Genomic DNA, 15111 nt, shown 5'->3' with positions numbered 1-15111 from the left:
GGGCCAAAATCCCTCCTCAGCCATGTTTTCCTTGGGGAACAAATACTTATTTGACTCAAAATACAACATCCATTTGTAACTTTTATGTCACGTGTTTTTGGTAAATGCTGGCAATGCTATCGGCTACTTGCGTAGGCTACATTTAACTACATAGATTCATAGCACAAGTATAAATGAATGCTTTAAGGGTTACTGTTACATTACTGGCTTGATGGCGAAAATGTTGCTCTTACAAGGACTTACTGTTCAACTTAAACTGTTATTTTTAGATTCAAATGAGTTCAAGCTTGTTGAATAAAAATCATATCGCTATAGTTACATTCCATCTGTCACCTGGTCTTAAAAAAGAAGAGACAACATTTGCATGTAGGAAAGTGCTCATTTTTCCTTGTCAGAAATTGTATCGGTTACATGTTTTGGTAAGCTTCCAATCGGCAACTAATGCCTTCATTTGCTTTTTGGGATGTCGCGACCAGCAGGTCACGACCCCCTCGCTGTAAACTAAAGCAGATGTCAGATGAAGGGAAGGGCCTGGTATTACATAATGGAGGTGCTCTCCCATGAGAGACCTGTGATGTGGCGCCTGAGCTCGCTGACACACAGTCAAACTGTTAAGAAAGTTGTTACATGACATCGAAGCTGGAAGGCTGGAAGAAATTCATAAAACGTGTGATTGCAGCCAGAGCTGCGTGAATATAAACCACCTGAGTGAGATAATTAACAATAGGGGAGACAGAAAGTGATTAGGACTGTGCAGGAAAAAGGGAACATTTCATACTTATGTGTCGGATCCAGGATCTGACCGGGAGACCTTCAGATAATACTGGGGAGGGAAAACACACACAGACAAAGGAAGAAAGAGAAAGCAACAAAATCACAGACGCAGTCGACCAACAGACATTGAGGAGTTTCTATGTTTATGACCTTAAACTCCCACCTAGACACCCCGCCCCCCAACCCACATCCACCCCCCCACACACACACATGCAGGGCACAGTGAAACGTGTGCACATGCTGTGGACCACACACTGCAGAGCAGATCTGTTTAAAAGCCAGGAGCTGTGTTTATCATTCCCTACATCCTGCTCACAGAAATATTTGTGAGCAAGCTGCGCTGTTTTGTGTGTGTTTTCTGTATGCATATGTGCACATACGTATGTGTCCCTGTGCATCTGTTCAATGACTACAAATTGACACTGGTAGCTTTTCATTCCAGCCCACAGGCAAAGTAAAACTATGCTAATTCAGACTTTAAGCATTCTGAAATACCGATTTAAGTGGCTTGTATTCTCAGCCTCTTCCTGCTTTTTCTCTGTCCCTCTCCTGTCTCTCCATACCGTTTTCTCACCTTCGCTCCTTATCTGTCCTCTTCTTCCTCCTCCTCCTACCCCCAACTTTAGTCCTACAGTTAAGACTTCAGCAGAGGAGGACACGAGAGCAGCTGGCAGACCAAGGCATCATGCCTCGTGAGTAACACCTTCCAGCATGGAGCTGCTGCACATCCAAACACACACACACACACTTGTACTTACATGCTTTCAGACTTAAGTGTGAGTCAGACAGTCAGAGGCAAAAAGTGTGAGAAACTCAAGCATGTCAACTTATCACACTTGTCCCAATTAGCAATTAGATACAGAGGTGAAAGGTCAGTTCCCCCGACTGTCTAGCTGTTAAAATAATGTAGGTTTTATCTGTCCAAAAGATAAATGAGTGTTCTGCTTCCATGCAAATACGAGGTTGATAGGTAACTGAATTTTTTACATTTATGTGAGGCACTCCTTTAACATTAGACTTGTTCCATTAATAACAAAAATATTAGTGAGCTTTAAAACTGTTTTTCATTAATTTTTTTTTTTTCAATAATTTAGAGCAGTAAAAAAACAAATATTGCGTGCTTTGTCCTGGGGTGTGTGGTGGATGGCGCAGTTAACTGTGGGAAATATGAGCAGTTACTGCATTTTTCAAATTTGCCCTAGGTCCCCTTGGCTCAATCAGTATTATTTTGAAAATCCAGGAATGAGGTTGTGAGAAGCACCAACTGCCCGAGTTTCACATGCATCGGATCCTTGAGTCTGACATACTGCTTGACATTTAAAGAGAAAAGGGAAAAAAATAGTTAGATGTAGGCCTGAAATGAAAACTATAAAAACAGATACCAGCTGTTAGTCAAAAGAGAGGCAAAGAGAAAGTGAGCCACAGTTTCTCGTGGACAGTTTTTCACAGTACATATATGTTACTGATAGACATGTAACATGAATCCAGCTGTATTAAAGAGAAAAGCAAAATGAAACAGGTAGCAAGTAGAAAAACACAACAAAGCACAGATCCAGATAGTGGAGATGAATAAATCCAGAACCAAGGAAAGCAGGTGGCTATATGCTACAGAGCAGAGGAGAAAGAGACGTCCAGATAGTGGCTGCAGCCCGAGAACAAGCAGACAAGATTGTAAGTGACCGCCGAGGAATGCTCTTGTGCTGGAAGAGGACATTCGGCCACAGAAGAAACAGCTTAGGAGGCCAGATTCACAAGAGGTGGCACCTGTTTACAGCACAGCGCTCAGAGGCATGCCCAAACACAACAACCGTGCGCGCAGGCCGCATTTACAATAAAGAGGCTTTGTGCTTTTAAGAGCACGTAAGTCATAGTGATGAGAACACATAGACCTGACGGTACCGAGCAACCTCTTAAATCCTCATCGTTGCTGCCATTGATGTTCCCTCCTTTTCTTCAGGTCAGCTTATTAGATGTTTGCAGCTTTTTGGGTTAGCTGTGACTGCCAACACACGCCACGCGAGAGATAAATTTCAAATATTCATGAGAAAGTAGTTTGTTTAGTGTGCGACATTACAACACAGCAGACAGCTACTCATAAAATCGAGATTTTTATCTATTCCTGTTACTTTAAAGCATCTCGTAAGTCATCTCGGGAAACATGGAATTAGTGAGCCATGCAAGCAAGCTGGTTTTGTCCCCCCCCCCCGATTCCTTGCCTGTAGAAACAACAAGGGGACCGGGTGACCTGGACTACAGGCTGGGGATTTGTTGAATGATATCTCTGGCACCGTTCGCCATTTCACAGAGGCTCCAGCCTCAAGATAAACCTCTGGTAAGTGTGCGGGGGAACGGAATCCAGAGGCCCGGCGAGCCCCTATCAGTTTCTAGGAGTCTGTCACAGATAAGGCAGCAACGAGAAACGCAATTGGCCAGCAGGGCTCCAAGCACTCTTTTAAAAAAGAAATTTCAATTGGCTGTTTATCTCTTGATTGCAGGCGGTGGTGCAGATCTGAGAGACGTTGCAAGGACTCGTATTTGCGCTCTTTGTCATACACCCACACACTAGATGTCTTATCGTTCTTCAAAACATCATCCGTCCTCCCAAAAAAATCCGGCATTTCTGAGGAGGGCACAACATCCTCCTCCTCCTCCTGCGGCTGCTGCTTCTGCTGCTGTCGATGTGATCCCTCAGATGCTGGTTGACTCTGCCTGGCTGTGTTATTCCTACTCGGGGGAGATGGACACGGCACAGGGTCTGTGTATATATTACCCAGGGAACATCTGGTGTTTATTAGACTATTCAAGAATCCGCCACGGCCTCTCGGGCCCGACTGGCGTGTGGCCTGCATGGGAGCACACACTGTCTGCCTGCTGGCCACAGGTCTGACTTGACACACACATACAATCTAATATTTCCCCATAAAGATAACAGCCCCGTAGCTGCAGGTTTACTGTGCTCTCTGTTGCTTTAAAATGTTCATTTCCACAGCAGCAGGACTTTAATCCTCAGTGGATGGAACCACAAAAGGAATCATTCCAGCTAATGCACCAAACCTCTCTGTGTAGTGTTTACGCATGACAGTCAGCAGTTAAATGTACTGCAGTAGGTTTAAAGAGCACTGTATGTTTAAAAGTGAGCTTCAGACTCACCCGATCATGTTACATTAGACCAGCGCAGTCGCATCGGGCCAAGTTCTAAACAGACGATAACGCCGACGTGACCATGACAGCAGCTGATGCTTCTCCACTCTCCCTCAGAGGAATGGGGCGTGCTGCCACAGCGGATCATCTGTATTACCCACCTCAACGTTTTTCCTTCTACTGGAATTGAATCTCTTTTTTTCTTTCCTGCTCCTTTTCTTGCTCCCAACATTGTTTTTTTTATTTTTTTTTATTATATTTTAACATCCCCTCACCCCCAACCGGTCACTGCAGATGAGTCTGGATCTGCCTGAGCTTTCATCCTGCTAAAAGGGAGTTTTTCCTTCCCACTGTCGCCAAGTGCTAACTCATAGGGGGTCATCTGATTGTTGGAGTTTTCTCTGTATTATTGTAGGGTCTTTGCCTTACAATAATACAGAACTGTGGTTGTGATTCGGTCCTATATAAATAGAATTAAATTGAATTAAATTTCACCTTTTTTCCCGTCCCTCCCCTTTTTGAGTTCAGAATTTGTCTGTGTTGAATATTTTTCTTTTTTGTGTGCCTGTTCTTTATGTTGTTCATTTTCTGGCAGTATCAAAACTTCTAACATACAATGATGATCATTCTTAATGGACTTAGTTGTCCTCTCTTTTAACATATTTGTTTCTTCCTCCTCTCTTCTGATTTATCTTTCTTATTTTCAATTCACTTTTATTTATTTTTATATAGCGCCAAATCACAACAACAGTCACCTCAAGGCGCTTTATATTGTAAGGTAGACCCTACAATAATACACAGAGAGAAAAACCCAACAATCATATGACCCCCTATGAGCAAGCACTTTGGCGACAGTGGGAAGGAAAAACTCCCTTTTAACAGGAAGAAACCTCCGGCAGAAGCAGGCTCAGGGAGGGGCGGGGCCATCTGCCTCGACCGGTTGGGGAGAGAGAAGGAAGACGGGATAAAGACATGCTGTGGAAGAGAGACAGAGATTTTATTCTCTACCTCTTGATACTGTTCCTTCCTTCTTTCTGTGTTTTCCTTCCTCATTCATCCTGCTTTAGTAACGTCTGCCTCTTTCTTTTTTCTTCTTCTTTTGTCAGAGATTGATAGATGTCTATTTTGACTGAGACCTTTAGCATAATATTTGCTTTATCTAAAGTTTAAAAATGCTTAATATTTGAACATTAATCTTGATTTTGATGAAACCCATTTTTCCTCTGAAGCATTACATTTCAGATCCGTTTTTCATCAGACACTAATACTCTCTCTAACTTGTCCAGCACAAACCTCAATATCATTCATTTTTTTGTTGGCGCTGGATCCTATGTCATCCCTCTGAAATATCCCACTAAAATTATATTTGACCAAATAAGTGCTGTTGCTCTTTCTTGGGCTCAGATAATCAAACTGATCTGGTGCGCTCTCCGCACTGCTTGGTAATCAGTCCTGCAAGTGCTGCAGACAGATTGTAGGCCAAGCCAGGTTAGCTCTGGCCCTGATTATTTATCCAGGATTTAACAGAGATAGATTGTAGAAAGTTGAAAATCTTACCCACTGCAACCCTTTAATTAGAGCCTCTCCATTTATTTTTCTAGAATTCAAACTGTACTAGGAGTAAAAGCAGCTGGACTGATATTACAGCTGATCCAAAATGTAAATATTGATTATTGAAGGATAAAAGAAGTGTGGAGATAGCAGCTAAATGCAGAAGTGTGTAGATTAATAATGATATGATAAAAAGGGAACAGAGGTTTAATTTGAAGAGCAAAATAGCTGATTTTACTCTGGAATTTAATAAACAGATGAGAAAATCCATGATATCACTTCAAAATTATTGTAGTTTGTTACTTCTAATCATCATCATCTTTGGTTGCTGTGGGTGTTGTAAAAACAAGATTCACAATAAGACAAAAAACTAACGTCTGTTAAAGCATACACAAAGAGTTATTTGCAATATTCTTATAATTACTGACAATATTGATATAATATTTTTAAATATCACAGTTATCATCCATACATGGTTATAATGATACCCCAATCGAGTTACAGGTAAATGTTCTGTAAGGAAAGACGGAAAAAGAGGAGGAATAAAGTGTAGAAATATTATGAGCAGAATCTCTCTGCGTACAGGAAAAACAGATCTGCTGTTATGAATTTGTGGTGTGCTGCAGGCGCATTCGTAAAATGCAATGTTCGTCTTTTTGCTACTGAAAAACAGCCTTGTGACCTTAGATTGTCTTTCAAGTAAGGCAGTGGAAGCGTGCCAGCTTAACCGCCGAGTTGTGCTTTCTCACAGCTTGCTCTTAAGACACGAAGAAATCATCTGTGTTTATAGTCATAGAACAGACACACCGAACGGTGGAGAGGAGGAGAAGGATTGCATAAAAATGTAGACACAGAGCCCACGCTCATTAGTTGACGAGATATATTGCAGAACATTATCCCACTTATAGATGACCAGTGACACTGTCAGTCACCGAACAGCAGCAAAAATAGGTTACCTATAAGAAATGACCACAGTAACGGTGTATTGAAGGATCAGCTTATATGGTTTGTTTTTAAATGAATTTCAACATTAGTTCAGAATTGTTTGAAAGTTATATCTGGAAGATGCTCAAGATCGTCACTGCATACTTACCAGAGATCTTTTTATGTTAGCATTTAGTATCAGGGTAAGGTGGAGCCATTATTAACTAGCTTATGGACTCATTATACACTGATCAGGCATACCATCATCCACACTGACAGGTGAAGTAAATAACATTGATTATCTCTTTATCATGGCACCTGTTAGTGGGGTGGATATATTAGGGAGCGAGGGAACATTTTGTCCTCAAAGTTGATTGGTTAGAAGTAGGAAAAATGTACAAGTGTATGGATTTGAGTGTGTCTGACAAGGGACGAATTGTGATGGCTAGACAACTGGGTCAGAGCATCTCCTGTGGGAGGTTCCCAGTCTGGAGTCTGCATTGATTACCTGAACATCAGGATGCACTATGGGAAGAACAGAACCTGGCGGAGGCAGTGTGATGCTTTGGGAAATGTTCTGCTGGGAAAACTTTGGTAATTCGCCCCGCCACAAAGCAAAATGGTTTGAGAAGCACAGTGAGTTTGAGGAGTTGACTTGACCTCCAAATTCTGTTGCTAACAGCTCGGTGCCAGATACCACAGCACAGCTTCAGGGGTCTAGTGGAGTCCATGCCTTGATAGGTCAGGGCTGTTTTAACAGCCTAAGGGAGACCGGGGAATATTACGCAGGTGGTCATAATGTTATGCCTGATCGGTGTAAGTTATTCTTTGAGTGGTCAACATTGACCATTTCTAAATCTTTAAAAAATAATAACAGTCACTGTCAAACAAATGGAATTAGGATCTTTGTGATCACAGCTAAAGTGCATTATATCAAAGTAGAGACTGAAGAAGTCACTTGGATGAGTGACGAAACGTTTCTCCCACAAAACGCTACGTCCAGATGAACAGATTCAACTTTTGGAGATTATATCAAAGTATACTTTCAACTGCAAACATAAAAATATACTTTTAAGCATGTACTTCATTACTCTCCACTCCTTTAGTGTAGTGTTTCCCTGGTGTGTTCCATGTCGTTGATGTTGTGGTCCTGCTCTGTGTTATCCAGACCCGGCCTCAGACGGCTCCAATCTGGAAGCCCAGCTGAGGCTAAAGCGAGCCCGGCTCGCTGAGGACTTGAATAAGAAGTTGGCTCTCAGGCCAGGGCCCCTGGAGCTGGTGCAAAAGAATATCATTCCCTTAGACTCTGCCATCACAATGACAGGTATCAGTGGAGAGACGCCGCCACTTGGTGTAACCCGCCTTTAACACCCGCTGCACCTTAGCCTGTGCGTTTACATGCTTGTGTGTTTGGAACTAAAGTTTAGGTGTAGAGTTTGTTTTGTGTAAAAGGGCCCTTCTAACTGACTGACTGTGTGTATACTCATTAATGAGGCAGACTGTAAGCTACTCAAACGAGCGCTGTACTTGAGTGGACTGCACTGCTACGTCGGTCACATCGTTTAGTCTTCTAACAGGAGAAATGGATTATTCCAAATGATAAGACCTTCAAAGGGTCTGCACAGGTCAGAGTCTTTAATGCATCACAACCCCTTTTGTTTTTCTCTCGTGCTGGAGAGTCATGAGCCAAAGTCAAGTTTATAGGTATGAGCAATGATATTTCTCTTTATTTTAACCTGGTCTATTTTTGCATATGTGAACCATGCTAACGTTGCACTCTGCAGCAAAGTCTATTTTGGGAAAATACTACAGTGTTTCAAAAAACTGAATTTTAGAGGAATTGATTTAAACATTTGTTTTTCTCTTCCGAATAATTAAACATTAAAATTACTAAAACTATTAATTACTATTACTATTCCTTATTTCTATTAATAAAACACTGGTATTATCGCAAAATATGAGGGACATAAACCATCTGAACAAGCATTTTTCACAACCCGGCCATGTGTTCTTGTTTATCTTTCTGATCAGTCAAGCTTTGTAAGGCATATCAAAATGCATTATTCAAGTCAAAATAAATTCTGGTCTTGATTAGTGGACCACCTATGCATTAAAGTATTTTTTTTGTACGTGAAATCTGAAGGCTTCACTGTAAGGACGAAATCCAGGTTAATAAAAGGTGCTTAGCAATCAGCATTTACAAATGTCTATTATGGACTCAAGTGTTTGAGGAGCGCTCTTTGGTGCATTGTGTATGCTTAGACAGTGCAAAGATTTAGCATTGTGTGAAGCGCAGGGCCTGAGCTGTCCCACTGCGCCGCTCACATCTCACACTGTTTGGGCCCAACATGTTACTCACTCTCTCTGTTCTTAGCAGTGCAGCGTGTGTTCTTTAGACTCTGCTGTTTTAGCGGTTTTATGTTTGCCTCCTTAAGCTTCCAGTAAACATGTTGCACAAAGGAGCCGGCAGGCTGCGGTCAGCTGGTTTATAATACCTCTGCCGGAGAAGGGGATCTCCGTTTATCGAGATGAACAGCAGCTGTATTTGGGTCCACCCTTTTTCTTTAGAAGTCTGCGATGTGTGTGTGTGTAGAGTGCATCCTTTGCCGCATGTGTGGGCGTACCTGCCTGTATGTTTGCTCATCCTCCCCCCCTCTTTTGTCTGTGTTCTGACTGTCTCCAATCAGCCACCTACCAAACTACGTGACAGGACCAGGCTGTGGTGACCCCCACCCTGCCCCCCTCGCCTGCAGCATTAACCCCTCACCTTAAAGCTCTATATCTCCCTACATAACACTCCCAGTGATTGTTTCAACGTCTGTCCAGTAATTTTGGAAACTGCCTGACCCGCCATAGCTTGTAAACCAACCACTTGAAAAGAGGAAGTGTACGTGGCGTACAGATTTCCTGTAATTCTGCCAACTCAATCTCCCGGTGACAACAAATTATCTTAAAGAGTCCTGGACTGTGTGCAGCAGAGCGAAAATGCACCGAATAAATTCGCACACAGACCGTGTTGGTGTTTTTCCCTACAGAGTTAAACGTGAACAGGTGGGAGGAAATGGCATTTAGGACAATGCTATTTACTAAGCTGTGCAGTAAGCTCGGCGGTGTGTGTTTGTGTGTACTGCAAGGTCACAGAGTTGCACAGAATGGACCTGGTACTGTGATGGAAACCAGAATCTGTTCCTGGTTGTCACATGTTTGGATACAAAAAGAGAATCTTATACCTCTCAGTGCGCGCACACACACACACACACACACACACACGTGCACACACACACACGTACACACGCGCACACACACACACGTACACACACACACACACTCCAGCCTTTACCACCTCCTTCCCTGGCTCTGTCCCTTCAGCTCCATTAGATAGTTGCTCTTAACTACCCCAATCAAAGCTGTGTTCCCTATCAGGTCAGCCAATCAGGAGCGTTCTGGAGGTAAAGTGGTTGTGTGAGTGTCTTACCCACACAGCGTAACACCTCCGAGCTGAGTGCTGTACTAGGTGTGAGTGACAGGCAGTGTGTGAATACCTCTGCTCACATACATTGTATGCAGCATACAGTATGCATCCAATCAGCCAAGGAACAAGTGAAAAAAATGCATAACACTTTAATGTAGCTTGTTTCTTCAGCCTTGGCAGGACAGAATTAACCCACTATGACAATCCAGGGTTGTGCTGTTCTTAAAATGCACCAAGAAAATTGGTATAAAATTAAAGTAATCTTCAAAACTTAAAACTCAAAACATGGTTCTCAGTGCTGCCTAAAAATTGTTCTAAAGGACCTTTCATACATGATCATTCTAAACTGGCCCTAAATACAATTGTGACTATGAATGCTTATTTGTTTCTGTGTGCCAATAATTTTAAAAACAGACGAACCAGCTCAAAAATGTCAACTAACAATATAAGGGACCCTCTCAGAAGAGACATTCTCATAACCCTTCTTTTAGAATACATTAAACTGAATAAAAGTTCCATAAAAGTTTGGTGCTAATCCAAGAAATACCAAACTGCATTAGAAAAAAATCCTTGGAGTGATCAGTATTTCTAAAATAATGCTACACATCCTCAACATTAGGTTGTCACTTTTAACAAACTGTCAATTCTTTATATAAGAAATGTAAAGTTTTTGTTTAATTAAACTACTGTATTGTAAACTTATTGCATCAGGAGACTCTTCCTGGTCCTCTGCGTCTGGGTACATGCTGACCTGGAGCATGTACAGATGTGAAAATGGTGCAGTGGTTTGTGGGTTGAATGAAATGTTTTCTTGAAACGGTGTTCAAGGTGATTTGGAAAAAGTCTGCTGTCATGAGGTTTGTGGGACAAAGGTCTTACCCCATCAGCAGCACATGTAAATAAAGCCTGGTGTATTTAAAAATACAGAGCACAGAATGATTGAACTTCCACAGATACAGTGCTGAGGTAACATAACAGCGTGTTAAACTGAGAACCGTTTCCACTAAAAAACAGGTTGAGGTTGAACACAATAGTCTTGTGACTGGTCATTTGCTGTTTTAGATTGCAGATGAAGTAGTTTGGTGGTAAAGACTGACTGTCAGCCAGCTGGAGGCAGCAGTACTGATTGCTGTTTCAATAATTGTAATATCCAGGCTATAAAAAACTGAAGGAACATATTAAAGCATGCTCTGTTATTAAAATGTGCTCTTAGTGTCTTGAATCACAGGTCTTATGATAATTGTATATCGATGATGACTGTGACAGCTTTATAGTTGCTTTGCTTTTAGTTCTGGTTAGATTTTGCACTTTAGTCTAATTCACCTATCTACGTTTTTCCAAATTTTCTTCACAGATTGTACTAATGTTATCTGGAATTTTTTTGAGCATAGTAATATTGTAACAGCTCTGATTTGTGTCTTAGTATGCAAATGAGTTAGATGGTACATCCCATGTCAATCATAACAATGCTGCTAGACACTGTTAGGTTTGGTGATCTTTAAAGTTTCTGTGTGGATCGTTTCCTTTAGGCTGTGGTCACACTGTGCAGATTTCTGTCATGGTCTGATAACAACGCACGCCTGGCAGATTGAAGATGATCCGAATGCATTCTGTGTGCACTTACAGTTTTTGTTTTGTTTTGTTTCTAGGTGTAAAAAGGTCTAGGCTGATAGATATTACATCGCTGACACCCCCACATATCTCTGTTTTTGTTCTTCTTGCAGTAAACCATGGTAAGCTCCCTAAGCAAGAGGACTCCTATGCATTTGAGGAGGACAGCAGCAGTGAGAGTCTGTCTCCAGAGCAGCACCACAGTGATGAGTCGCAGGGTTCGGCCTGCCCTTCATCTGAGGCTGTCGGCAGTACGGCCTCCTCCTCGTCCTCACCTGCCCTCACCAGCCCACGACAGGTTAAAAAAAACACACACACGCCTCCTCTCCATGCTTTGTTCTATCCATTTCTTTCACTCAAGCTCCCACACTGAGCAGTTATCATTACCACCAGTTTATTTCTGCTGCCCTCCTGGGGTAGCAGAGTGAACTGCACATCCTCTGTTTTCCACTGTTGGACTGAGTTGACCTAGGCAGGTGTCACATTCCTGCATGCTGAGCCATGCTGGCGGCACAGCTGCCTTTATATCCTTGCTGCTTACCTTTCACTCACAGTGACCTCATTCCAACGGTCACCAACAGCAACGGTCCCTGGACTGAAATTCGTGCCAGAGCACAATTGTTTATATCTCTTAGACCTGTGCCTCTTAAATGTTCCAACTGAATCATCATCCCTCTGTGCGTCATGTCAGTCCCAAAGGTTTGTTTAAAGCTTTTTGGAATACTTTTGCGGAGGAAACATCAATACATGAGCATTTTTAGGGATAATTATTCTATTTGGATTATAAACTGTCAAGCAGTCTCCCTGTCTGTTCAATTTACCTTTATAATCATGAAGAAGAAATGAGAAGAAAACAGATACAGTCAGAGCAAAATGCATGAAATCTAAGGCAACAATAGCAAAAAAGTTGCCAAAGACTATAAAATAGCCGCGTAAATACAATCGTTCACTTTTATTACATCCTGCCATGTGCTTGTTTGGTATTGTTTGGAACCAGATGTCTGTCAGTAGAGTGGATACGATAAAACAACTCCAAGGTTAAACCTCTTTGAGGGAAACTGAGCTCAACAGACCAGTTTATCAAATGAAGCAAGAAGACAACTATTCTTTACGTCTAAACTGAAACACTTTATGCTTTAGTAATTAGCAGCTAGTGAAGTCATGTAGTGCTATCCATGACACAGTGAATCCTACTGACTATTTGTTTACTTACCAACTCGTTTTGACATTTTTGTGGAACATTTTGTACCTCACAGAATATCCCACTGTTAGACTGCCGTTACCTGTGTGAGGTCATCATCAGTGAGCCCTGAATCTTAACCCTAATCCTGACAGACAACAAGTCCGAACACTGAAATGACTTTTTTGTTGTTTTGGGGGGTTTGGTTCCCTGATTGTCACAATCTAGGAGAACTTTTAAAACTAGACTATGTGGGACTTGGTGTTGCTAAATAAGAAACAGCAATGTGTTTTGTCCACCCAGCTGTAAAACTCTGTAAAACACCAAGTAGCTCTTGGTGGCTAATTCTTATGCCCTATAAGGCTAAAAATAATAACACTGAACCACCCCAAAATAACACTCTATGGATCTAATAAATCTCTTTATCTGATAACAAGACCAGTGTGAAAACAGCATTTCTTTAACTTCAGCCTGGAAAAGTAAACGTACTTTGTTTTTATTTGTGGATAGGGTGGTGTAAGCAGAGACCCCCCTGATCAAAGCCAGGATGAGGGGCTTTCTGGTGCTAACAACAGCCAGACTACTCCCCCAATACCTGTTCCTGCTATCGTCAAGGTCAGTTTGTCCTTACTACTTACCATCATCTGTTTCTTAACTTTAACAATTCCAATTCAATCCATTCAAATGCCTAGCTCAGACCTTTTCGTCCTCTCTACCACCAGTCTAAATCTTCCGACAAGAACCGTCACAAGAAGCCCAAAGATGTGAAGCCTAAAGTCAAAAAGCTCAAGTACCACCAGTACATTCCTCCAGACCAGAAGGCAGAGAAGTCCCCTCCGCCCATGGATTCGGCCTACGCCCGACTCCTCCAGCAGCAGCAGCTCTTCCTGCAGCTGCAGATTCTCAGCCAGCAGAAACACACTCATGCGCAATCGCAGACGCAGCAGTCGCAACAGCCGCATGCTCACACTCCGCAGACGCAGGCCCAAGCCCAGTCTCAGACTCAGGCTCAGGCTCAGCAGAGGCAGCCCACTTTCAGCTATCAACCCCACACACCAGCTCACACCCAGAAGTAAGTAGAGAATACATCTGACGAAATCTCCTCAAATTATCTACTGCAAAGTTGTGTGTGTGTGTGGGGGGGGGGTTATAAATATAAAAGTGATGCTGCATCTTACTCTTAAGTGTGATCCAAAACAGTAAATAGCACAATAAAATTAACTGTAAGACTTTATAATGATGTAGATTGGGGAAGAAATCTGATATCTGATTACTTTCTGTAGGTTTGAGCCATGGTTAATGTCAGAACAATAATAAACTCCTTACATTTGCATCAGTAAATATGAGATCCAGCTTTCAATTTACCATCTTACATACTGCAGACCCCGAAATGTATCACAGTGAGATAATCAACAAGATGTGGTGCATCCACCAATGTAAGCAGTCAGAATGTTTTGGCTCATTAATATATATATATTTACTTTGGGGTAATCTTCTTCAATTGCTCCATTCCAGAGGAGTCAGTGAGCAACTATCGGCTTGTAGTTCCAGTGCCCCGTCGAGCACAGCCAACAGTAACTCATCCTCTCCAGTCAAGAACACATTCCCCAACCAAAGCAACATCTCACAAGTCAAGCCTGGGCCCCTGCCATCTAATCTGGATGACCTAAAAGTAGGTGATACTAGAGAGGAACATTCTGAAAATCTTCTCTCCCTAACATACATATATAATCCTTTTTTTTCTCCTTTTTTTTTTTTGCTCTGCAAGGTTTCAGAGCTAAGACAGCACCTGCGTATTCGTGGCATGCCTGTCTCAGGCACCAAGACTGCCCTCATTGAGCGACTCCGGCCCTTCAAAGACTCCAACACCGGCTCCTCGCCTTCGGGATCCTCTGATATCACAACCATGACCTTTCCTGTCACACCCACTGGGTCCTTGTCCTCCTACCAGTCCCCATCCTCCTCCAGCGCTCTGTCCCAGGGAGGGTATTACCCATACCCCAGCACCTCCTCCACCCCACCCATCTCGCCGGCCTCCTCTGAGCTGTCCCTCAGCGGTTCACTCCCCGACAGCTTCAGTGATGTGCCCATGTCTTCGCCAACACAGTTTGCCCTTCAGCCATCTCCTGCCCAGCTCGGCGTGGAGGATGGCTTTGGGGGAGGAGGAGGTGGCAGCATGGGTGGGGTAGGTCAGAGGATGGGGGAGGTTGGTGGTATGGATGGCGTGGAAGCTGAAAAAGACAAGATGCTGGTGGAAAAGCAGAAAGTGATCGAGGAGCTGACGTGGAAACTGCACCAGGAACAGAGACAGGTGATGATCTGTTTCTGTTTCCTAACACTTCATGGTAGATCTTAAGAGATTGAAAAGGCATTTCACCTCTGATCCGAGGTTCTTCAGGTCTAAAACCAAAAGCTGGACCCATGGCTTTTTTCACAACCTGGCCCATGCGATTACACA

The 15111-nt window shown here is 42.7% G+C and overlaps 1 protein-coding gene across 8 annotated transcripts in view; it reads left to right on the top strand.

Moving 5' to 3' along the window:
• The window catches only part of myocd (myocardin), a 145508-nt gene that overhangs the window by 124462 nt on the left and 5935 nt on the right, over nucleotides 1-15111 (top strand). For 3 of the 8 annotated variants that reach the window (XM_005447920.4, XM_005447921.3, XM_005447922.4), the window contains 7 exons: nucleotides 1401-1466; nucleotides 7559-7714; nucleotides 11587-11771; nucleotides 13164-13268; nucleotides 13376-13725; nucleotides 14169-14325; nucleotides 14422-14964. In XM_005447920.4, the coding sequence (XP_005447977.1) occupies nucleotides 1401-1466; nucleotides 7559-7714; nucleotides 11587-11771; nucleotides 13164-13268; nucleotides 13376-13725; nucleotides 14169-14325; nucleotides 14422-14964 (1562 nt within the window). Of the gene's footprint in view, nucleotides 1-1400; nucleotides 1467-6471; nucleotides 6985-7558; nucleotides 7715-11586; nucleotides 11772-13163; nucleotides 13269-13375; nucleotides 13726-14168; nucleotides 14326-14421; nucleotides 14965-15111 lie in introns of those variants that run through there. The other 5 variants (XM_025909595.1, XM_005447924.4, XM_025909596.1 and 2 more) reach the window with 3 other exon arrangements.

This window comes from Oreochromis niloticus, linkage group LG8 (assembly GCF_001858045.2).
Source record: "Oreochromis niloticus isolate F11D_XX linkage group LG8, O_niloticus_UMD_NMBU, whole genome shotgun sequence".
Lineage (NCBI taxonomy): Eukaryota > Metazoa > Chordata > Actinopteri > Cichliformes > Cichlidae > Oreochromis > Oreochromis niloticus.
Note: the sequence above shows the minus strand (reverse complement) of the source record. Positions and strands in the feature narration are given on the sequence as shown.